At 42.2% G+C, this 23556-nt stretch overlaps 1 protein-coding gene across 3 annotated transcripts in view; it reads left to right on the forward strand.

The window, feature by feature from the left end:
• BCR (BCR activator of RhoGEF and GTPase) overlaps positions 1-18513 on the forward strand; it is an 87206-nt gene extending 68693 nt beyond the window's left edge. For all 3 annotated transcript variants that reach the window (XM_072350629.1, XM_072350630.1, XM_072350628.1), the window contains exons 12-24: positions 2-121; positions 1127-1202; positions 1768-1872; positions 2294-2368; positions 3082-3179; positions 3845-3976; positions 11703-11762; positions 11884-11993; positions 12702-12841; positions 14229-14363; positions 14927-15032; positions 15662-15824; positions 16538-18513. In XM_072350629.1, the coding sequence (XP_072206730.1) occupies positions 2-121; positions 1127-1202; positions 1768-1872; positions 2294-2368; positions 3082-3179; positions 3845-3976; positions 11703-11762; positions 11884-11993; positions 12702-12841; positions 14229-14363; positions 14927-15032; positions 15662-15824; positions 16538-16627 (1410 nt within the window). In that variant the 3' untranslated portion in view covers positions 16628-18513. The remainder of the gene's footprint in view (position 1; positions 122-1126; positions 1203-1767; positions 1873-2293; positions 2369-3081; positions 3180-3844; positions 3977-11702; positions 11763-11883; positions 11994-12701; positions 12842-14228; positions 14364-14926; positions 15033-15661; positions 15825-16537) is intronic.
• The last annotated feature ends 5043 nt before the right edge of the window (positions 18514-23556 follow it).

Here is a 23556-nt window from a genome sequence, read left to right on the forward strand (position 1 = left end):
GAGGGCGAATAAGGGCAGCAAGGTCATTGAGAGGTTGAAAAAGAAGCTCTCAGAACAGGAATCGCTCCTGCTGCTGATGTCTCCCAGCATGGCTTTCCGGGTGCACAATCGCAATGGCAAGGTGAGTGGCTGTTTTGGTCTGTCTCAGGCTTTGTGTACCAGAAAGATTCTAAAGGGTTCTGTGTGTTTGCATGTGAGTAGTATAAGGTGATCCTGTTTTCTTCTGTCTGGCCTGAAAACACTTTCCAAGGAGCAGACACCTAACTCTATCTACACTGAAGGTTATGGTAATGTCTTGGAAGGCCATGACTAATTTGAATGTGACATTGGCATAATGAATAAGTAAATTATATATATATATATATATAATAAATTACACATATACATATATATATATGCATATGTGTAATTATATATATATATATATATAAAATCTATTTATTTATATGAATCTATAAGCTCAGCAACTGTCTGTGATTGGACAGGTCCTGTCAGAGCAATAGGAAATGCCCTCTTCACCTAAGAAAAAGCTCTGCAGTTACTCCTTTTTTGGTCTCCCCTTCAGTTCAAGGCTTAGTACATTCAGGGCTGCCTCCTCAGAGCTGTGTGCTGCACTTCTCAAGATCACTTGGTACCACTGATGCTGAGAATGATCTCCCTTTAGCTCTGCAGGACTCTCAGTGTGCCAGAGGTATCACCTGCTCTGACAGTACAGGAACTTATCACTGTGGCCTTAGTGCACACAGTGCAAAGGACTGTCATAAGATCCTGTTACTAACCAGTCAAAATTCAGAAGCTGGTCACTGCTTCCTCAGCTTGCATCAGTGTCTCGGCCTGTCATGGAAGCTCTTGGGTTTCATGGTGCAAGTGCTGTAAGGAATTGTGCAGAGCTATCACGGGACCTCATGCTGCCAGGGGCCACAGCTGCTGTTTGCAGAGCAGAGCCCTGTGAGTCCTGCCAGAGTCCTGCCTGTCATTGACAAAGCTGTGATACAGGGCAATGTACCAGCAGAGCAGTATATCCCAGAATTTCTGCTGGAGGAAATACTGGAGGCAGACCAGCTCTCAATGGTGGGTCAGACTAATGTATTCACCATGTTCATCTGTTGTTTTTTTTCTTGGATAGAGTTACACGTTCCTCATTTCATCAGACTATGAAAGGGCAGAATGGAGGGAGAACATCCGGGAGCAGCAGAAGAAATGTGAGTGACCCTCATCTGGCTATTGGTACAAATGGTGTGATCTAAGAAATTGAATCCAGATAAGATGTGGGGCCCCCCTCCATGAGGCAGGGTTTCTTCAGAGAAGAGAACCACACATTGGAATTCATATTAGAATTTGAACGTCTTCTGTCTCTGCACATCTGAGCATTGTCTGTAGGAATTTTGTTTCCCATATCATGCAGGGAATGTGTGAGAGAAGCTTCTCTCATTTACCCTACAGGTAGAGATGTGTAGTTCCAGGCAGAGGAAACAACTGCACCCTTTGATCAAATAGGCTTTATTTTGGCATGGGTGTGTTTTGGCTTTGCAAGAATGTGGGTGCCCCTTGATTACAGTGAACCATTTTGGGACATTTTACTCTAAATTTGGAGTAATTGAACATACCCTAAACAGAGAGAGGCTGTGGCAGTAATACAGACCTAAATGCTATGGTACTGTTGCTAAGTGTTGCCCATGGAGCAGCTGTGTATGCCCAGAATGAGAGAGCATGCATGCAGCCTTTGCTTTGAATTTTAATTGCTCCTCCTTTGGATTTCTGTGGCAGGCTTTAAAAGCTTCTCGCTCACATCAGTGGAACTCCAGATGCTGACAAATTCCTGTGTGAAACTCCAGACCGTCCACAACATTCCCCTCACTATCAATAAGGAAGGTAAGATGTACAATTTATGCTTTCATATGGTATAGCTGCAGTGACAACCTATCTCTGCCTGCCTTTGTGTATTTCCCCTAGAGCTACTCATAGTATTTCTTTCTGGTACAGCTTCAATCTGGTGATGAGTTCCAAATCTAGGACACTGCATCAGAGACCCTCCTATGTCGCTTTTTAGCCTACTGGTATAGGCTTTGTGTCTGTATTCTACTTCTGTCCTTTGTATTTCTTCCATGCTGTCTTACTGACCCTAGCAGTGGCGTTGTAAAAGCCCCAAATTCCCAGAAGTTATAAATGGCTAAAATACATGTTCCTGCTATGCCCATTTTAGGGACATAACCTGTAAAATTAACTCATCACTCTGTCTTTCAATCTTGGCTTCTTTGTGAATTTAACAGCATTGCTTTGCTTTGTTGTATAGATGATGAATCTCCAGGTCTCTATGGATTCCTGAATGTCATTGTCCACTCTGCTGCAGGATTCAAGCAAAGCTCAAGTGAGTTGTAGTTCTGTAACGCAGAGATGTTGGGGGATGTTAGATAGCAGGGGGTGATGATGGTGTGGTTGACAGCTGGGTGCGGATTGATTTAGGACTGTGGCATCTGGGATGATGATGAGGAGGAGTGGTGATTCGGGGAACTGGAAGTGAAACTGGGACATGGGTATCAATTTAGAGTGCTGGTATTGGCTAACATAACTTAAAACATAAAAATAGGGGCAGTGTTTGCAGTTCATTACTAGTTTTTCAAAAACACTAGATACCACATAATTAAACACTGTGGAGATAATGAGGTTTTGATGACTCGGCCCTAAGCTAGTCTCGGAGGGATGTTATGCAGATGCTGTTGCCAGTGAAATCAGCTCTGATGTGCTGATGGGATCTGGTGTCTACCTAGGGAAGTTTCATTCCTCATTGGTGTAAACCTTCTGCTCCTTGTGTCTTGATGTGGGAAATACTAGTTAATAGCACACCAGACTCTTGATAAAGGTAAAAGGCTCGTCTGTGCTGAGGTTATTTATACCTCTGTGCTGGTAATTCAGCTTCATAAGAGCAAGTTCTGGTCTAGTTAACAAAATTTGCATTGTTCAGTGTTGCTGGTACTAATACAGAGAAGGTATAAATGAAGAAACATCCTAAAGGTGTTTAATGTAAGGTAGGAGGTTCTGGACATTTTTATGAAGTTTCTGAGTCTGTTTCCCCTTTCTCAGATTTGTATTGCACATTAGAGGTCGATTCTTTCGGGTATTTCGTGAACAAGGCCAAAACCAGAGTATACAGAGACACCACGGAGCCCAACTGGAATGAGGTAGGTTGGGTCGTTCTTGATGTGGTGTTTTCCATCTGCCATCAGTGCATGATGGGTAGAAAAACTGCAAATGAAAGAACATTTTGTCTGAAGCCCATTCTGGTCGCTTTGGGTTTGTGCAGCATGTGCTGCCTTTCAGCAATCACATTGATGGCAGATCCACCTGGCTCTAATTCCTCCTCACAGATTTTTCTCTTGGTCTGGATGGAGTTAAATAAATCTTGTCAGTACAAAATGAATCTTGCATTTTCCAGCCCCTCATCACTTAAAACAGAAATGCCTGATTATTATTATTTTTTAATAAGACATCAGTGAAAATATATTGAAGGAGAATCTTTTTGGAGGTGTTTTTATTTGTTGTGAGAAGAATTAGACATATGCCAGCTTGCAAATTTGCTGGAGAGCAAAATTAGAGGAATGTAGGTGAGTCTGTTTCTTTAAATGATGCTTTGCTGCATGTCAGTGAAACCTGGCAAAGGACCCAGCTGTCTTAGTCTCTAATTTGGCCACATCATGTATACAAAATACAGCTCCAGTTTCAGATCTTTGCCAGACCTGAAGTGATCCTTCCTGAAGAGTTTTAAGGATAATATCCTGATTATTAGGAGACTGAAAGTCCTGCTGTGGTGTACTCATTGCTCTGTCCTTTTCTGGTGCTCTTGCAGGAGTTTGAGATTGAGTTGGAAGGCTCACAAACTCTGCGGATTTTGTGCTATGAAAAGTGCTACAACAAAATGAAGCTCACCAAAGAGGATGGAGAGAGCACAGATCGCATAATGGGAAAAGGACAGATCCAGGTAAGACTGCACTTAACTTGTTCCTGATACCATTACTGACAAACATGACGGGTTTTTTAAATCCTGGAGCATCCCAGACAGTTTTTTCCTGCCTTCTGTTTGTTTCAACAGCAGGAGTTTTCCTCCAGACAGTGAGAAATACAGTGAGATTCACAGATGGGAAACCAGCAGCCTTTTTCCTCTTACCTTGCCCCCTTCGCTTATGTCAGCGCCCTTATTAAAAAATGTGTATTATTTTCAGGAAAAAATAAGTTTTGGTCTCTTAATTGCTCTGTTAACTTCAGCACTTCCAGCAGAGTATACAGAGGCTGCAGTGAGCCCTGGGGACTGTTGATATAAAAGAGGAAGCAGTGAAAATACTGTACAGAAGAACACTACCTTCCCTCTTTCTCTGTATGCTGGAAGTTTATTGATGTGCTAGCAAGGCTTTGGAGGACAGGGTTATTGTCCTGATAACCGCCATGTCCAAAGTTTAGTGCCCATGACAACAGACTGCATCTGAGATAAATGGATTTTTTGAACTCATCCACCACTGTAAATCAGTGTGGGCACTTTGTGTAGCAAACATAATAGGGAAGGGGATGATTGCAGGCGGGGTGCTGCTCTCCAGGAGCTGCTGTGTGATAAAGGGCTAAAGCTCCATGCAAGAGAAATCAGGCTCCTCAGTGGGTGCTGTCATGGTGAACGCGTGTTCCTACGCTTCCTCCGGATTGTTGCACCATCTGTGTACAGCTTTAGGGGGTTGTTTAAGCATTTGCTCTGAGGGCACATTCTTTACATTGGACTTGGGTGTTGTACCCTGCCCAGGTAGCTTTTCCTTTCTGGTGTGCAGAAAAATAGTGTTGGTTCACCTTTGCTTACCTTTAGGTCTTTGCCACTCCTTGGATGACTGCTTTCTCCAGGATGTGAGTGCTAATCACACAGGCCAAGGCCATCGGTGGCATTTCAGAAGCAGCTCTGATTGTGGGCAGCTTGCAGGATCATGTCTCACTGTTACTCTAGAAGGGTTTGCTGTCTAAATAAGTTTGATGAGCCCTGAAGCTCTCATACTATTTTCAGGGAAAGCTTTGTCACCAAATGCATGGTGGGTGTTTGGAAGATGTACATAGAAATCAATAAATACTAGTAGAAGGTGACTCTCAGGTCAAGCAGAGATCTGTGTGTCCCTTCTGCTGACAAAGGCTGATTTTCTGTGGAGCTGAGCAACTACAAAAGAACAAGTTTTCAGCCCTGAAATGCCCTGGAGATTTGTGCTCTCATTGGAGAACTCTGCAATCACTGACCTTCTCAAGTCTTCAAATGTGTTACGTAGATAAAAAAATGCATAAGATTAAATTGTTGGTTTTTTTTTACCTTTTTTTTCCCCCACAGGAGTGTGTGTGTTTATGCACTGTATGTGTATGCTGTATTAAAACATCTTGCATGAAGTTTAATAAGTATAAATACTTGTTGGCGCCACTTGGATTCGGTCACTTGATTCTTTTAGGGAAATCTAAACAGCTTGGAAAGCATAAAAAAGCTCAATAGAAATGTTTTGGCTAATACATGAAATTGTGCTGTGTTTTATCACAGAAAACAAACACAAGGGCTCTCATTTTCCATCAATTCCCATTGCAGTTTTTAAGGCCTCTTTGTGACCTTTCTGAACATCCTCAATTCTCAGTGATTTCTGTTTCATCACACGGCTTGTTAACGCTATTGAGCAACAGCAAACTTAAGTCCTTATGACTTAGTCTGCTGAGATTTGTGGTTGATAAGAATTATTAAAGGGTTTTTATCTTGTTCTAATTTTAAATCCAACCTCCCAGGATTTCTCTCTATTAACAGGTTGTACTATGAACACAGGTTGCTGTGTTCATGCTGTCAGCATTTTTTTCCCAATCATTGGTTTTACATTCTTTCAGAGGTTTTGTTTACTTTGGAGTTTCTGGTCTGTGCAGGTCTTGCTGTTGTTGTCATTATTATTCAAAGTCTGTTGTTTTTCTAAGGGCAATGTCTATGAAGATGGGTGAGGTTTTTTTTTCCATAATTCCCCATAGTTAAGAAGTCTGGGAAGGTCAGGAGTCGTGTCTGCATCCTCTAGCTGATAAAAACAGGGACAGTTTGGTGTTGGTTAAATGGTAATGTGTTCTCGAGCCATGTATGTATTATTGTAAATCTGCAGCTTCCCCCTGCTGGGATTTCTGACTCACCACATTCTCAGTGCTGCAGAGAGGAAGACAATGAATCAGGGAGATGAGGACTGTTTGGGCTATGAAATGTTTATTAAACCTCTCCATTGCATAAGGGCACAGGAGGAAGGAAGACTGGAAATTGGTCCATGTGATCACAAGCTTTCAGGAATGGGCAGTGACTTTAATAGCTCCCATTGCTCATATTTTCTCTTCCTATGGAATATTTTATTTACCTGCTTTTATAGCCATGAGCGAGAGCTTTGTGGCTTGCAAATTTTCTCTCTCAAAAGTAAAACTGCAAGGTTTTAATATGGGACCAGCTCCCGTACAGGTAGATATTGAAATCCCCATGAGACCTGGGAGTGACAGCGCTGGATGTACACATGGGGTGGGGGCTTCTGTTATGCCTTAGGTACCGAGAAATGCAGAGAGAAGGTGCCACTGTAAATCTGAGGTTGGTGAGGAGTTTGGGGATGTATTTTGCAGCTGGGTGCATGAGGCTGAGCTCAGCTTCCAGCTCATTTTGTCTCGCATTTTGAGCTACTTTTTCTTCCTGTTACCTCGCGATCTGTCTTTGGCACTTGGATGGCGCTTTTGCTCTTTGAGGTTTATACTTCTTGTGGCAAATGCTTCCCCACATTTTGAGTGTAGCTGCATTTTTACACATTTTGAGTGTAGTTTTTGGTCTTGAGGCTGTGCAGACAAGCGAGCACATGTATCAGCAGTACTGGCCTCAGCCTTGGGAACAGACTGCCTGAGCAAACTGATGCTTCATCCTGTGATCCATCTCCTCCAGCTGGTGCCTCCTAGATACACCGCTTCATTTGTTGGGTTTTTTTACTGCGTGATCAGCTCTGCTGAAGCAAACTGTTTACTTCTCCCTCAAAGCAGGAAAATCAGGGAGGATGTGACCTTACAGCAGTCATTAAGTGGTAGCAGCGCACCATCATTCCTCTGTTGCCGTACAGAATGATCACTCTTATCTGCTTAATTATCTGGGATGTCTCATAGCAGCACACATGGCTGTTTCACAGACACCGAGGTTTGTTTTCCATGCAAAACAGGTTGTCATATGCAGTGCCTCCCAAGTGCCAACTCAGAAAACCTTGTGCATGCTTGGATTCCTTTAAACAGTTTTCTCATGCAGAACAGTACCCCAGCAATGAAAACAGGGTGGAAATGAAAAAGGCAACGGGTCACGTCTAAGGGGGGATGGCGACAAAGATTAACATGTCAGCGGGGAGCTTGGAGAAGAATGGGGTTATGGGCTGGACTGTGAGTTTCCAGCAGCAGTGAGACTTTGATAACATGTATGACACATCAGTTACGCTTAAAAAATGATTGAGTGTGAAGTTGCCAGGGAGATTTAATAAAGGGAGGAAGTAATGTAAATAAATAACATAAAGCACACATGAGTGTGCTAGGGTTTCCTCAGTCATTGTTCCCAGACATTTCACTTCTGCTGATGCTTCTTTGTTTTTTCCACTTTCTGTATGTTTTCTTTTCTCTCCTGGTGGACAAAAATCAGCAAACTGTGGTGATCTCTTAAAACAAAGCACAGTCAGCTTAGTGCCTGCCTTGCATTTGCTATTGACCAGTGTCCTCCATTCGCCTTTCTCCTGGTCCCTGCCGCTTTGTGTTCTGCATGCTCAGCCTCTGCTGGCTTCTGTACACTAATTGTGTGCCTTAATTCATTGCTAATTTGCTAAGAGCACTAGAACCTTGCACTCAGAAATCCCTGCGGTGCCGAGCTGCTTTGTTCTATTGTGTTTTGTGCAGGATTCAGAGAGGCATTTGCTTGATTCGTTAGTGAATTTAGGGCTGTAGTTTGCCAATGCCAAAAAAGTGGGCCACAAGAGACCTGGAGGTGCTGGGGGAGCACAGCCCAGTTTGTTTATGTTTTCCTGTGCAGCACACACTTCCAGTGGGGGCTGTGCAAACAAGCCCATAGGGCTCTTAGCAGGTCTGTCCTGTTTGCGTGGATAACCAGCACAATCTTTCCTGCTTTTGGTGGCGGATGAGACGGGTCCTTTTGTCACTCAAACCAGGTAACTTGTGAAGGAAATGTTTAGAGGTGCAGTACGTTTCATTGTCACCTCAAGGCAGAGGCGGCCATTTCATAGTGCCTCAGTGCTCTGTGGGCTGGCGACTCAGGGGCTCTGTGCTCTCTCAGAGCAGTCTCCTTTTGGCCGTCTCTGTGTAGATTACATTCTACTCAGTGCTCCTTCTTCCAGGCCACTGATCTCCAAATCAGGCCAAAAGAATGACCCCATTTGTCACAGGCTGCAATCTGTGCTGGAGCATCACATTCACTAACTCTTTGTCATCAGTCTGCTTTGTAACCTGCCTGCTCCTGATGCCCTTTCCCTGTGCTGCTCTCACTGGTCTCAGAAGGTTGATCCGCTCTAGTCTGGGACTAAAAGCTCGCTCAAGGCATAAATGATGTTTTCTGCTTCCCGTTGATGCTATTATTTCCTACTGTGATTTTGTCAGACTGTTAAACCTAACTTGCTGCTTCATTCAGTACTGCTGAGAACTTATTCAAGCTTTGTTCTTTTATTAGTTTTTATCTGCTTGACTTTGTTACTAAAAAAGCACCTTGGGTTACTTAAAAAGCACCTTGTGTTCATTCTTTATTGTTGTAGCCATTGATTTATGCAGGGTTGGCTCAGGTCAGCCCCGCCTGCTTCCATTCAGAACAAGCTGTTCTCTACCAGCGATCAAACAGCAGGTGGGGAGCACGGGGTCCCTCCAGCCCTGCAGCAGAGCTCAGAGACAGAGGAGCATAGGCAGCAATTGGTGCACCAGCAGTCCTTGCTCAGTCCCCATTGTTACCCAGCAAAGAAGAATCCCTGTGAGCTCCCAAGTCCAGAGCACTGCTTTTGCTGGTTCTTCCTGTATGGCATTCACAGGGGAGACAGAGCAGGACTTCCACTCATCTTTTTTAATGTCTGTTTACTTGCTTTTGTTTTGCACAGTGGTAGGAGTTCTGTAGCCATAACCTAAGCAGAACTGGTAATACCTGCTAGCTTAAATGAACTGGGCCATGCTAGAATTCTCCTTTAACTGTTTTGCACATATTCAAAACCCTCTTTTCCCTGCTATTCTAGCTAGTCTCTGATACAAATAACACCCTCAGTAATGCCATTCTACCAGCAGACAGAAGCAGTTTCCAACGTGGAGGATTAGCTGTGGCAGCCTCTACCATCAGCTCCCTCCTGATAACTTTGTAGGCAGCTGAATGTCAGGTTTTCAGGAATACTGAGCGTGGTTGCTTGTTCATAGGAAACCAGACACTTCAAAAATGGTTTCCTCTCGATTCTGGGAAATAATGCAGTTTGATAGAAACCAAACTTCCATTACGGAAATTCAGGGGAGAACAGCTTAGGTTCCAGCCAACTTGTAGGGACCTTGGCCAGGCACACAGGCGGGGGTGGATCTGTTCCGCCAGAGTTAAAAGCAAACCCTCTTGGCAGACAGTCTGTTATTTGGGCTTGCTGTAGTGCTTCAGCAAAGCACTTCTGCACATCAGCCTCCCAATCCTTTCTGCAGTCTCAGAATGTGGGAGCTGTTAGTTACTGACTTTTCCTTACAAGGGGTCTTCAGGAGTTTTTGCCGCGATTGCACCTACAAGAACCAGTCCAATTCAGCAGTTAAGCGTGTGTGTGCTGGCAGCACCCCGCTGTGGGATCACATCCGTAACAAGGTGCGCAGAGACAAGGTTGGCCTGACTTGCTCATCTGTTCCTTCTTGGGGCCTCTGCAGTGTGAGTAAGCAGGGAGAAACTTCTCTCAGCTTGTTCTTTTTCAGGGAGTGGGGCAGGAGGTTGGGGGTAGTGCCATGTGTGTGTGCCTGACAGCAGTACTGGGCTCATTTATTGATGGTTGGAAGCATGAGCATGGTGGTGTGTGAGATCTCCCATAAGGTGGTAGGTGCCACTGTTCCAACATTTACTTCTGCCTGGCAGAGAAGTCTGCTTTTACATGGAGTTTTGTGAGAGGGAGGAACTGCAGAAATAGCCCTAGTGTCTTTTTCTTTGCTGATAACAGTGAATTCAAAACACAGAGTGTGGTGCAGCTGGCTTACCCTGAGCTCAGGTGTTCCAGAGCCAAGTGCCACAAAGCTGCCTCAGGAGGCACTGAAGTCCGTTTGCTTTTGCTGGTGCAGGTTGCTGATGGAAGTCCTCGTGCAGGAAGGTCTTTTCTGTCTTTTGCCAGTTTGAGGTAAGGGTTTGCAAAATCAGCTGGTTTTGGACTCTTTCAGTTAGTATTGGAGTTGCTGGGTGATGTTCGAGGATTTGATTCAGCTGCTCCCCAGCCTCACAACTGTTCTCAGAAGAGATCAAGCAAAGCTGATAATGGGATTTTTCTTCAGGCTTTGCTTCAGAACCTGATTCTGGTTATTGAATTCTTGCAATAGCAGCGCGAGTTCTTCCAGGTGTTCTTCCTGACTCTGTGCACAAGATGAAATTAAAAGTAATGTCCAGTTCCAAGTGGGACAGCTTGCTGTGGCTTTTGAACTGACTTTCTCCTTCACTGTCGGATCCTGACACAGGTTTCATTTGTTGGAAGTTACCCACCTCTGTGTAGATCACATTCCATTTCTATTCCTTTATCTCACAGTAGGGTCGTTATGTCTTTTGAATTCAGCAGAACATTGTCCTTCTTGGAATCCATCGGCTTCATATCCCAGAACTATAAAGTTCTCAAGTCTGGCTTGTTATTGCAGCACAATAATTTTGCGCTCATCCAGACACAGCTGTGGCAAACTGCGGTCCACTTTACCCAGTTGAGACCAGATTCCAGCATCTGTTTTCTGCCATGCATTTGGAAGGTTTTATGGTACCGTGGGAGGAACAGCTCTTGCAGGAACTGCACTTCAGCAGCCATGGCTTGTTGAGACTATGAGGAGGCTTCCCAAACTGAAGTAGAGTGTGCAAGCAGGCATGCATGTCCAGCAAAGAGATTTCCTGTGTACACAGACACAGAGATTCCCAATTCCTGATCTTACTTCTGAATTCTGAAAATTAATTTCAAAGCTTCTTTTAGGCAAGAAATTAGAGAACAAAGGGGATCTTCTCTGACTTATGAGCTTGGAACTTGCAGCTCTTTGAGAAGGAAGGAGATCTGTTTCGAATCAGTCTGTTTTCAGAAATCTCTCCTTCCCTTTTCTGACTCTTAGCCCTGCAGGACGGGACAAATTTGGCCTGATGTTGATGTGCCTGATGTTCTACAGCAATAACTGCAGTTTCCCTTTCCATGGAATGTGAGGTTCTTCGCTTTCAAATACTGATTTTCCTTGCTGAGGTTTCCTTTGCTGTTGAGCAGACACTGCTCACATGTTGCTGGATTTTCTAAATGAATGAGTTTGTCATCATCATCCCAGCTTGGAGAATGGCACAGTATGTGTCCTGTTACCCAAGACTTGGGAAGCCTTGGAATGAAAGAATGCATTGAAAGTGGTGGAACTTTGCTTACTTTCAGAAGACTTTCAGGCTAGCTGACTTTGCCCAAGTCTATTCTTGGCTCATGGGTCATTTCCATGTTTTTCAGCTGGACCCACAGACACTGCAGGACAAAGACTGGCAACGCACGGTCATCTCAATGAATGGAGTAAGTACAGCAAACAGCACTGCTTCCGCACCTCTGATGTGGTTTATGTCTTTGCTGTTTGTTGCAGAATAAAAAAGAGAAGAAAATGCTTGAAATATAACATCTGCCCTCTTTTGTTCAGGTTGAAGTGAAGCTGTCAGTGAAGTTTACCAGTCGAGAGTTCAGCCTGAAGAGGATGCCATCACGGAAACAGACAGGGGTGTTTGGGGTCAAGATCGCTATTGTCACCAAGTGAGTGGATGGGTTGAATTTCTCCCTATTGCTTTTTGAGAAAGCCAATTAGCCAGTGGGTTGCACCTGTCTTAATCCCATTGAGGGGTTTCTCAGTACAGTCTGCTCCACTCGGTTAGCAGCGCAGATGGTTGTTGTTGCAGAAAGATGATGTACATTTTGTGAGCTTTGTTTTTGCATGGGTAAAAGACCAACATGCAAGCAGGCTTGGAAACCTTGGGTGTCTACTTCCAGCACGTCACTTCTCAGAGCTCCGGAAATGCCCCTTGCCCTTTTACTTTGCAGTTAGTTGGCTTGGTCACAAAGTTCCAGAGCCACTAAAGGGTGTTATTTCCTTTCCATAACCAGAAATGTTCAAGTTCTTTGGATTTCTGTTGTGTTATTTTAACCCCTGATCTTTTGTCACAGATTGTTTACCAGAATAAACCTGCTTGTTCTGTGACATGCTTTGGGAAGCGTAGTGTTTCCTCGCTTTGGAACTGCATTAATTTGAAAGCAGCAGCATTGCTATGTATCCAAGGGTAGTTTGGGAATGCTCTGATTATCTCTGCAGGGCTGTGGACACAGGGGGCACTAGGGGCCAGTTAGAAGCTCTAGTGCTCAGGGCTGCTGTAAAATGGCAGGGTGATTTTAGCCTGCCTGTCTGGCTGGGGTAGCAAAAATTAAGGGCATGAGCTCTACTGAACTCTTCTGTTTTCCTTTCTTAAGGAGGGAGAGATCAAAGGTGCCTTACATAGTGCGCCAGTGCGTGGAGGAGATAGAACGCCGTGGAATGGAGGAGGTGGGCATCTACCGCGTCTCTGGGGTCGCAACTGATATCCAGGCTTTGAAAGCGGCCTTTGATGTCAGTAAGTATTTGTGCCTGATGTTTTCCTCCTAACTGTGAGAACCTGTGTGAGCTCCCTGTCAGATGGCCGTGCTATTTTTAATCTTACATTCCCCGAGAAGCATTAAGAGGGAGAGATTCTCATTCAAGGACAATCATTTTAAACCTGGCTGCATGTTTTATTCATATTCCTCAGCTACAGATGTGACCCAAGACATACGACGCAATAGATCCCTGTACCAAATAACGTCTGTTATTCCTCCCAGCAGACATGACATGGCTGGTTTGCAGGCCTTGCCAAGACTGTGCATGGCAGGTCGCTTCCTCAGGGGAAGCAGCAACTAGAAGCTGCAGTTTTCCTCATTGCTGCCTCCAGATTAATAGGAATCCTTGGAATTGTTTGAGAATGTTTTGTGGAAGGAAGAGAGCAAAAAATAAATGAAACGATTCTGTGGTTGCATAGGAAGAAGAGGTGGTTTAGCAGATGGTCAGGGCTCTTATCTTGACTCTGTGGCTTGACTGCTCTGTGCAGATTGTAAATTCAGTTAATTTTGACCAGTATTTTAAAGCCTTCCTTGATCTCGTACAGAACAGTGCTCCTTAGTGCTGCTGTATTTCAAGGAATGGCATACATGTCCCCCAAAGAGATCCAAACCCAGCAGATTAAACACCTCCAGATTGCTGTGCTATGGAAAAGGAAATTTCTGCCATACTTTCAGCATCCACCTGGTAACCAAAGGACCTCTTGAGCTCTTTTTATTTTTGTGGCATTTCTTCATTCTTGTATTACCCTTTCTGCCCCCCTAAGCTACCAAAAGCATTGATTTGTGAATGCTCAGTAGTGCAAATAAAAGTGTTTCATATTTTGAGAAACAACTTCTTTTCATTTACATTAAATGCCATTTTCTGCTAAGCCAGCACCGGCTCTGCTGGTTGATGGTTGTTTTCAGGGAAGGAGGTGGTTCTGTTGTTCTTTAAAGTAACCAAACTGAAATGTGAGCCTTTGAATTGCCTGTGTACTTCAGCTGCAGTCAGTAGGAGTTGGACAGCCTGAGTCTCTTATTCTAAGCTGTTTTGAGGCAGGGAGCTGGAACAGTCAATGTGGGCATTAAGGAAAAGCTGAAATGCATATAAATGCAGTCATGCAGGGCTTTTTCCAGATCAGGACTAGGTTGCTGATGGAGCAGAAGGAACCGTGGGTAGTGTGAACTTCCTTCTAGTTGATATAAAGCTGGAAACTGCAGCCATTTGTGCAGCATTTCTCAGTTGTCATTTAACTGAGAGAAATATAAACAGGAAAACTCAGCTGTTTGGACAAAGACAGTGGATAAACGAGGAGTCAAAGCACACAAAAACTGAATGCAAGGCCAGCGATTTATTAACCCTTCTTCCCCTCTTCCCTCTTTCAGATAACAAAGATGTGTCAGTGATGATGAGCGAGATGGATGTTAATGCTATTGCAGGCACATTGAAGCTGTACTTTCGAGAGCTGCCTGAGCCTCTCTTTACAGATGAACTGTACCCCAACTTTGCAGAGGGCATCGGTAGGTAGCAGCAGAAATAACTCTTGATGACCTGGATCTGTGTTAAAGATGCTTTTCTGCAGGAGGCTGCTCCTAAAGCAATACGGAACAGTACTTAGAGCATTGAACAGAAGCTTGGAACAAACTGTAAGGGAAGTGGAATGGATCTCAGAAATTAGCTTTGGAATGACATCATCTTGCAGCAAGTTTGAGGATGAGCAAATGCTGTTCTTTTTTGTAAGCTGAAAATGTCCAGGTTTCTGAAGGGCAAGCAAAGATTGAATGACAGCCTACTTGTTGAGTTTGTGCTTTTTGTTTGCGCATTCGGTCTTCCAGGGAAGTCCTCTTTGGAGGGGGATATACCTTGTTATATTTAATGAAGGGGAAAACATCCTAATGATTTGACATCTGCAAGCATGTGAACTGCTAGAGGGAAAAGGGTTTCAGACACTGGAGCATCTACGTGTGCCTGACCTTCCAAACTATGATGCAACTATAGTCCATTCAGGACCAGCCATATTTGTTGGTTTGGGACATTATACAGTCAGTCAATTGATGATGTTTTATTATTTTTTGTCTTGTAGCGCTTTCAGATCCCGTTGCAAAGGAAAGCTGTATGTTGAATCTGTTGTTATCACTTCCAGAACCCAACCTTGTCACATTCCTTTTCCTTTTGGACCATTTAAAAAGGTAACGTTTGGATCCTTTAGATACTTATTCAATGTATAAAGCGTTGTTATTTTGAAAAGAGGAGCCTTCTTCTCAAGCACAGGCTGAATCAGGCAAATGAAGAAGCATTTGTTGATTTGATGTGCTCGTCATGTAACTATTGCTTCTTCATGCTCATTTAGTGAAGCACTGAATCCCAAGTTGCATTCTCACCGAAACTGAGAGGATCAGAACTGAACGAAAGGGGTAACAAAAGTCTCAGGATTTATCTAGTGCAAATGCAAATTCTTGCTGCGATATCTCCACAAAACCACACCTGCATCAGGGAAGGTTTCAGTATTAATTGTGAAACTTTGTGTTTAAGGACTCGTCAGTACTGTCTCAAAGGGTGTTGCTTTCTAACGTAACTTATCTTTAAAAAATCCAGTTTTGCACTTCTGACTGAAGATGTCAGCTCCTTGTTCAGACTGGTCTTACTGATCTTGTCTGTCTTTGCAATATGGTTGCAACTGTGAAAAAATATTTCCGCGTGTTTGATAGTAACACAATAAACTTGTTTAATACATGCACAGTATTTTAATTAGTATATGTACATACCAGAGACTGTCACTGTAGAGATCAAAGATGTGACTTGTCATTTCTTCTCGTAGGGTTGCTGAGAGGGAGAGCATTAATAAGATGTCCCTGCATAATCTTGCGACTGTCTTTGGACCAACGCTGCTCAGACCTTCAGAGAAGGACAGTAAAATCCCTGCCAACCCAACCCAACCTATAACAATGACTGATAGCTGGTCACTAGAAGTCATGTCCCAGGTAAAATTGGAAATGTAGTATTGAATCATTTAAAGGCAGTAGTTGGAAACTGTAGTCATCTAACAAGGCCTTGTTCAGCTTTCCTCCTCTGTTTTCATAGCAGTTTTGAGAAACATAAGCAACTTTCACCCCCCAGCGCAGATGTTGTAGACTGTTTATAGAACTGTGTTTCTTCAGGCAGTTCAGTTTGTACCTGTAGTAATAGAGCTTGAAAAAACGTTGATATGCACACATGCTGCATTCTCTGTGCTCAGTAAGGTTTCAGAGAGCTGTCTCAAGGCTTTTTGAGTGCTGTAATGCCAGCCTAGGATAAAAGGACTGTCTGTTTTTTCCACAGTGCTCAATAATCCTTGCTAGATTCAGATTTCTTTTGCTGTTGCAGCCTTCTGAAGGCAGTGCAGACAGCTAGAGGAACCTAGAGGCTGCATCAGCTCATCCTGCTGTTTTCTACTTCCTTCACTGAGTGACAGCAATTCATAGATCAGATTTTTTCAGCAAAGTGGAATGTCAACACTTTGCTATCCTTGAAGGTGAAAAGTGCCTTCAAAGCATTGGAATTTTGAATATTCCTCCTGGTATTATGGACTGTATTAAAATAGTAAGTGCAAAGAAAGTCCACTGTAGAGCAGTGCAGTTGTCTGCCAGTTGTAAAACAGCCAGCCTGACAGTGAGTTAACAGGGCTTTATTTTTACCCATTTCTTTCTCTTTCCAGGTTCAAGTCCTTCTGTACTTCCTGCAGCTAGAGACCATCCCTACCCCAGACAGCAAGAGGCAAAGCATTCTCTTTTCCACAGAGGTGTAGATGTCTGTGATGCCAACAGGACTGCAAAAAAAAAAACCCACAAACCCAACCTGTTCTTGGCATAAATCTGCCACTCTTGACAAAAGGAAGACTTGTGGTTCTTCTGATTCTTCAGACATTTCTGGCCCATTCCTCTTCTGGGGAATGATGGCCCTCAGTGCTTCTGCTGTTTGTTAACCAGTGGCAAGCAGAGAAGGTAGAAAAATACCTTCTTTTGATCAGGAGGATGAGGATGGAAGCGGAGATAGAGCTGTGCAGAATCTCCACTAGAAGGAGCAATAGACACTTGAACAAATGCACCACTGAGTGTGGCTGTTACTCTTGTTGGGAATGTGATGAAAGGCATTCCTCGCTTTATGGATTTGTCGTAAAGAAACATCAAGATTTCTAATGGACCACTTGGTAGGGTACCCTTTTTTGGGTGAGAGGGAGTTAAAGAATCTATCACAACTGTGTCTTTAATAACTGCTGTTTTTAAAGTACTGTTCTAGGCCACAAAAATAGCATGGCTTTGCAAGAAGAGGAAAGAAGGGAAGGGTCTGGGGTCTAAGATACCCTCCTCAGAAATTGAAGTCCTGATTTGAACAGGGTTCTAAAGAAGTGATACAGTTTTGCATACAACACAAACTTTTTTATTCGTCTTGCCCACCCCTTCTCCTGCAAATGTTTATACAAGGAGATGCCGTGCTCTTGCCTATGTTGCACTTGTGATGGCATGGATTTCTTTGGGGTGGGGGTGTTGAAGGGCCCAGACTCAATGATTTTTCAATACAAATAAATACAGCAAATTAAAGAGAGGCAGGGATGGTTTGAGTCAGTACTTTGTGATTTGTTGTTTGTTTGCATATAGAAGCAGGAGCAATATTATCCAGAGAGGATTGCTAAATTCCTTAGACTCTGCCAAACTTAATGAGAATTAGTTGGGAAGGCTGTTAATTCCCAGCACTCCAAAGAAAAGATGTTAACAAAAGTATTTGAAGCATCTGTGGACAAAACAAATGATTAGTGGTTATCAGGTTGCCTGGCTGCTTAACTCTCATCAGAACATCTTTCTTTTTTTTAATATATAGATATGTATTTGAATTTTGGAGGCTTTGTATGTGCATTGCTTCTATGAGAGTCGTCTTCTGATAGATGCTTTGATAAATATGTCAGAATGTACTTTATGGACAACCTAGCCAGTAGTATGCATGTGTACTCTTCAGAAATTTCAAGCCTGTTTTAAGTAAGAGTAGTAAAGGGATTTCTGTGGAGCCACATGGAGCAGCACAGCAGGTCTCACTAAATACTAGGCTGGTATCTTCCTGCCTAATGTGGTCAAAGCCATGGGGGTTACACAGGCATAAAGGACAGTGGTGTTTGTCTAGAGAACTGAAAGCATAATCTAATTGCTGGCATCCAAAGCAAAGGGTTCTGGCTATGAAGCAGATGTGCCAAACATCCTGGGAGAGGTGGGAATTACTCCATTTTCATTAACAACTCCAGCCCCCTTTGCTTCCTACCCGGTTATGAAGCATCCGCTTGGTGGCAACCATCCATCATCCAGGCAAGAAGAAAAGTGCAGCATGAAGACAAGGGGAGGAATCAGCATGGAGAAAGGGAGGGAAGGACAGGTCTTGATTGGTGTAGTTGGATTGCCAACAGCATTTGAGGAGAAATGCCACAGACAAAGCAACCCCCGTGATGCTGAATTAGATGTTTTCTGATGGGTGATCTGCAGTCTCTCAGTTACAAAAATATATATTAAAAAAAATACCAACAAAGGAGTCTTTCAAACGAATGGAGAGAAAAAAATAATAATACCAGAAGGGAAATGGTTTTGTAGTCAATGGAATTTTGACTGCTGCATAATATTAGAAAATATTGTACTGTGAAGTTACAAATTCAAAAAGGAAAAAAAATAGCAATTCCAATTTTGTGAGTATATCAACATTTTGCATGCTATGTAAGGATCCTTATAAGAATTTATATTGCTTAGTATCCCTCCCTTCTTAGGTCTGGGAGCAAACCTCTTTGTAATGTAATGTACAACTAGAAATTCCTTCTCTCTTATATGTATTTCCATTACATTCCAACTTCTGAATCTGGAAAACAGAAAAAATGTTTATTGTAGGAGGTGCTTTTGGGGGGAGGGGATAACGAAGGCAAGAAAACTTGAAGGCTTAGCATTTTTTATATTTATTTCTGCCTTTTTTGAAGGTAAAAGTTAGTCACAATCTTGAAAACCTTTGACCTGAGTCAGGCAGACCCGTAAACTACTCTGTGGTTTTGGTTTTCTGTATTTGTTCTCATTTCCACATAGTAGTTCCTTAACAATCCTTTTTCTGCTAGCTGCACACCTGCCCATTCCAAGCTGTTGTGTGGTGCATCTGAGGCAGTGGCACAAACCAACAGCAGAAGCAAAGTACAGCAGGTGGTTGGGTGACAAAACCTTTTCCTTTCCGTGTTCAGAATCTGTGGCTGCTCCTTGCAGTGTTGAAACTGGAAAGCAATACCATAATGACTGTGCCAATTTACTTTTACCCAACTTTTTTATTTTTATTTATATAGGAAATTAATATTAATATTAAGTTACTGATGTATGGTGTGTAACCATGAGAAATGGCTTTTGCTTTGGTTACTGTTACAGGTTGTCGCTTTAGTCTCTCAGTTACAATGCTCAGTTCTAATGTAACGTAATCTAACATGCAGGCATGTGGATCAGGGAATAAAAAAAAAGGTAATTTAACGTAACCCAATAATTATTTCTGCTGAGTATGTTTTCCCCAAAGCTGGTAATTTTGGGCTGGAAAAAAACAGCAGACATTTCTGCTAATGATGAAATCATGGGACTGATTTGAAAGATGAGAATTGATTTCTAGAATTTCTGTTAATTTTGCAATTTACATTTTTTTCTTCAGGTAGACGTATGTGTTCAGAAATGAAGCATTTCCAAAAGGCTTTTATTTTCTTTCCCAAGGGATGTTGTGGCTGTGGGTTGTGTTTTTTTTTATACTTTGTTGTGTTGTTAATAAGCCTTATCACACTTAAAACATAAAGGGACTTGTAAAACGTGGCTTTAGAGAAGGTCTTCTGAGTTAACAAGCCCCCATGAGCTGTGTCAGAAAATCTAGCTTCTCCATTTTCTGTAAGAAAAGGTACAATATAAACAACGTAAGAGCAAACTAGCCAAAAAATTACCCTTCAAAACTGCACTGAGAGTTTATATTCTTTCTGTTTCTACTGTATTGGAAAGAAATTTCTTCACAAAGCAGCTTTCAGCTGCGTGCAGCTGAAACATTAACAGCTTCAGTGGATATATTGCAGGTTGTTAGGACAGACTGTACCTCCAGTTTAAGAAGAGAAAGAAGCATAGGTTTGTTGGCATTTAGAAACTATTCTAAAATTCTCTTTTTAAACACTTACTAGTTGTTTTTGGGTTTTTTTAGTTAAAATTTAAAGCAAAATAAGGGAAAAGGTTTGATGATGGGCAAGAAGTAAATAGTACTAAATAGTTCTCAACTTTGTTTTGTGTGTGCTTTTCATGGGAGGAGACTGAAATTAAACTGAAACGCATCCATTGAAATGCTGCTGATGGTCTTTATCCTCACACAATTTTAAGCAAGTTGAGGTAGCAGCCAAGTTATTGCAGGCTGTATTTTAACGCTGCTATGTTTTAATGTATCAGCTAAGGGCAAAGTACAGCTGTGCACTGACTGTATTTGCTGATGTCACCTGCCCGCCTTGATTCCGACCTTCCATTGCTCATGTTAAGGCAATCAGCGTGCAGATAAAGCAGAACTGCAGTAAGTCGTGTTGGCCACGAGGTGGTAGAATCACAGAGTGTGTTGATAGGAGCTGCAGTGTGTTCACAGCTCATTCATTTTACCTGTTTAAAATCGTGTTTCACTGTTGAGTTAGTTTTATATGAGCTTATTTAAATGGATGTACTGTTCTGTAAAGCATATGTGGATCTCTTAAGTTTGCCTGTCACCCACTGTAACACTGGAAGGCATGACAACTTGTTCATTTATCTTAATGTACCATTCTTTTAAGTATGTACAAAATGTAAATTGACCAACACGGCTTTCAAAGATACTTAAAATCTGATGGCAAAAAAAAAAAGCAACCCTCTCTGGTTCCTCACTGATTAATGCTTTGTTTTCAGTGCTTGTTCTGCTGAAGCAGTGCTGTCAGATGTGGCATTCTTACCATGGCAATGTTAGGAAGAAGGTGAGAAATGTTTAAGAAAAGCCTCTGCTTTGTCTTTTCAGTTCAAAAAGATGAGGATTTTCAGTAATAGAAGACCAGTACATTTATGCTAGATATAAGAGATTTGCTTCTGTTCCTTGCAGAAAAATCTGAAAAAGCAAGAAAATATGTTTAGAATCATCAAAATTAGGAGTAGCTGGCAAGTCAGTCACTTACTTATTCCTTCTAACGTTTTTATTTAGTCCACATATGTTTTTCTTTGTAAGCTTTTCTAACATTCCTTTGTAGTGCTGTCTAAAAAATCAATCTGATACCATCCACTTCCTTTAACACAGGGCACTTGCGGCTGAGATCATGGAGCCTTACAATTAATATTAGCAGCCTTCCATTCTCAGCCAGAATTAAATGGATACCCATATGCATTCCATGGAAGTTTTCACTGGGTAGATGAAAGTACATGGATCATCCTTAAAATCAAGAAAGGACTGCTGATTGAAGGAGGTACTCATGGCTAATTGTTTCTTACCAAAGTCTGAGGGAAGAAAGCTGACATAAATTGGGGGAAAAAAACACCACCATAATTAGGAATCATTCTGATAAGATGATCTGGAACTGTACAAAGCAGAAACTCTCAAGTTACAGAAGAAGACCCGTGGCCTCAATAACAGACTGACTTGTCAGTAAATAAACATTAATTTAGGAATGCCAGGAATTCAGCTACTGCAGCCTCCCAGTTCGGATGTGCTGCAACCCTCTTTCTCACTACTGAAACTTCATGGTTCAGTGCCAAGAAAGCAAAGCTTATCACATGATCTCTACATTTTTCTTTTCCCCTGTGGCAAGAGTACCAGAGTCTGTGTTATACCAAAGGGGAAACACTACTGAAAAGACAAAGGGAACCAGGAGGTTACAATACAGTTTAAGCTAGAAGAAACTGTTTCTAAACTTCAAGGATAGAATATCACAACACCCTGCAGTGATTGAATGGCAGAAACAGAAGGGCCAAAGCAAATGGAGTGTATGCATTGTCTCGATTCTTCTCCTTTTCCATCAGAAACTACATAATCCTATACTGTAGAAATGAGTTTATAGCAGGGCTATTCCTGGAGATGGCTAGAATACTTCCAGTTTTCTTGTGCAGAGTGGACCAGGTAGTGTTATAGCTCCAGTTTTGTGCAGGCTTGTTTTGAAGTAAGACACGTTCTATTTTTTCTCCTGTTCAAGCATATTTGGGAATGAATATGGTTACAGAGTGCCCGAGCCTAGAAGAAATGTTTGTTTTACTGCTCTGTCTTAATTGCAGTCATGCTCAGATGATCTCATTGAAGTGATTCATCAGAATGGAGAATTCTTCTTGGATTTTTTTGCTAGGGTTTGTGTTCATGTAATTATTGCAGTGACAAGATGTTCTGAGATTTCAGGGCATTCTGCAGATCAGCCATTCATCTGCGGAGAGATTTCTATTGCAGTACCAGTTTATATCCCTGTGGATATATGGAAGAGCATGCTTGTATACAAAACAGCTTCCTGCCTGAAAAGAGAACATAGCTGCTTCCCACAGATGGCCCAAAAGAACCACAATGGGAAGAGCCCACCAGCAAGCAGATGGCCTTGATCCTTAGAGGCTTATGTTTTCCCTGGTCAAGCAAAGCCCAGAAAGCAATTATGGGGTTAGAGCCATCCCACCTCTTCTTTGTAGTGCCTAATGGAATTATCAACCCCCAAGATAAACAGGCAAGCTCAAATTTTCTCCATTTTAGTCATGTTTTGGGAGAGGCCTTCTATTACCATTATGGGATTATGGAAATAGCTGAAAACTGATCTAAATATTAGAACTCCTTCAAACATAACAGTAGCATAATGAAAATGCTGACACTGCAGAAAATTTCTTCACAACAGCCTCTTCTAATGCATCCACTCTGATCAGGAGTATCAGGAGAAATCTTACCTTGAGCTCCATACAAAAAATTCTGGAAGTTGGTCAGTAATTTGGAATCCTGGATATACAGGGACAGATCTTTTACAGAGGTGGGATATCGATAACTAGGAACTATCCAAGGCAGCAAAAATAGGGTAAAGAATTAATGCTGGATGACAGCACCACAATGGTACGGTGAAGTTAAATGTGATCTCATGGAAGGACGTGTGTGATGTGTTGTCCTTCCTGTGTCTGTCTAGCAAAAACGAACAAGAACAAAACAAAGCCTTCTCTTGCCTATACTGGTTGTGTAGTTTGTTCTTATCTCTGTTACCAGTGTTTATAATCCACGAAGAACACCAATGAAAGGAGGTAATAAGACTACTTAAATACAAATGCAATTATATAATTCGTGATAATTTATGAGATGTAGAAGAAAACTTGTCATTTTATTTGGATAATTTGGGGTTTCTTCAGAATTAATACTATTGGTGTTATTTTAACCCTGCTGTGTTAGAGTCTGGTTTTGACATTTCATACTGCTGTTGTCAGTGCTTCGGTATCTCAGTGCTCTGTTTTTGCAAAGAAAACCAATCCTAATAGCTTAATACTGAAAGGTGTTGAAACAACTGCTAAATATCTCAGTTTAGGCCCATGGGAGGAAAAAAAAAAATGGAAAAAGGGGGGAAAATAATAATTCAGGATTTATTATTTTTATTATTTTCTGAGATAAGTGGTATGAGAGGGATAAAATAACTGTATTTGGGGGAAGAAAAAAAGCCTAAGGCATTTGTAGCCTTTCTTTGTACACAGTGTTAAA

Source organism: Excalfactoria chinensis, chromosome 16 (genome assembly GCF_039878825.1).
Source record: "Excalfactoria chinensis isolate bCotChi1 chromosome 16, bCotChi1.hap2, whole genome shotgun sequence".
Classification (NCBI taxonomy): Eukaryota; Metazoa; Chordata; class Aves; order Galliformes; family Phasianidae; genus Excalfactoria; species Excalfactoria chinensis.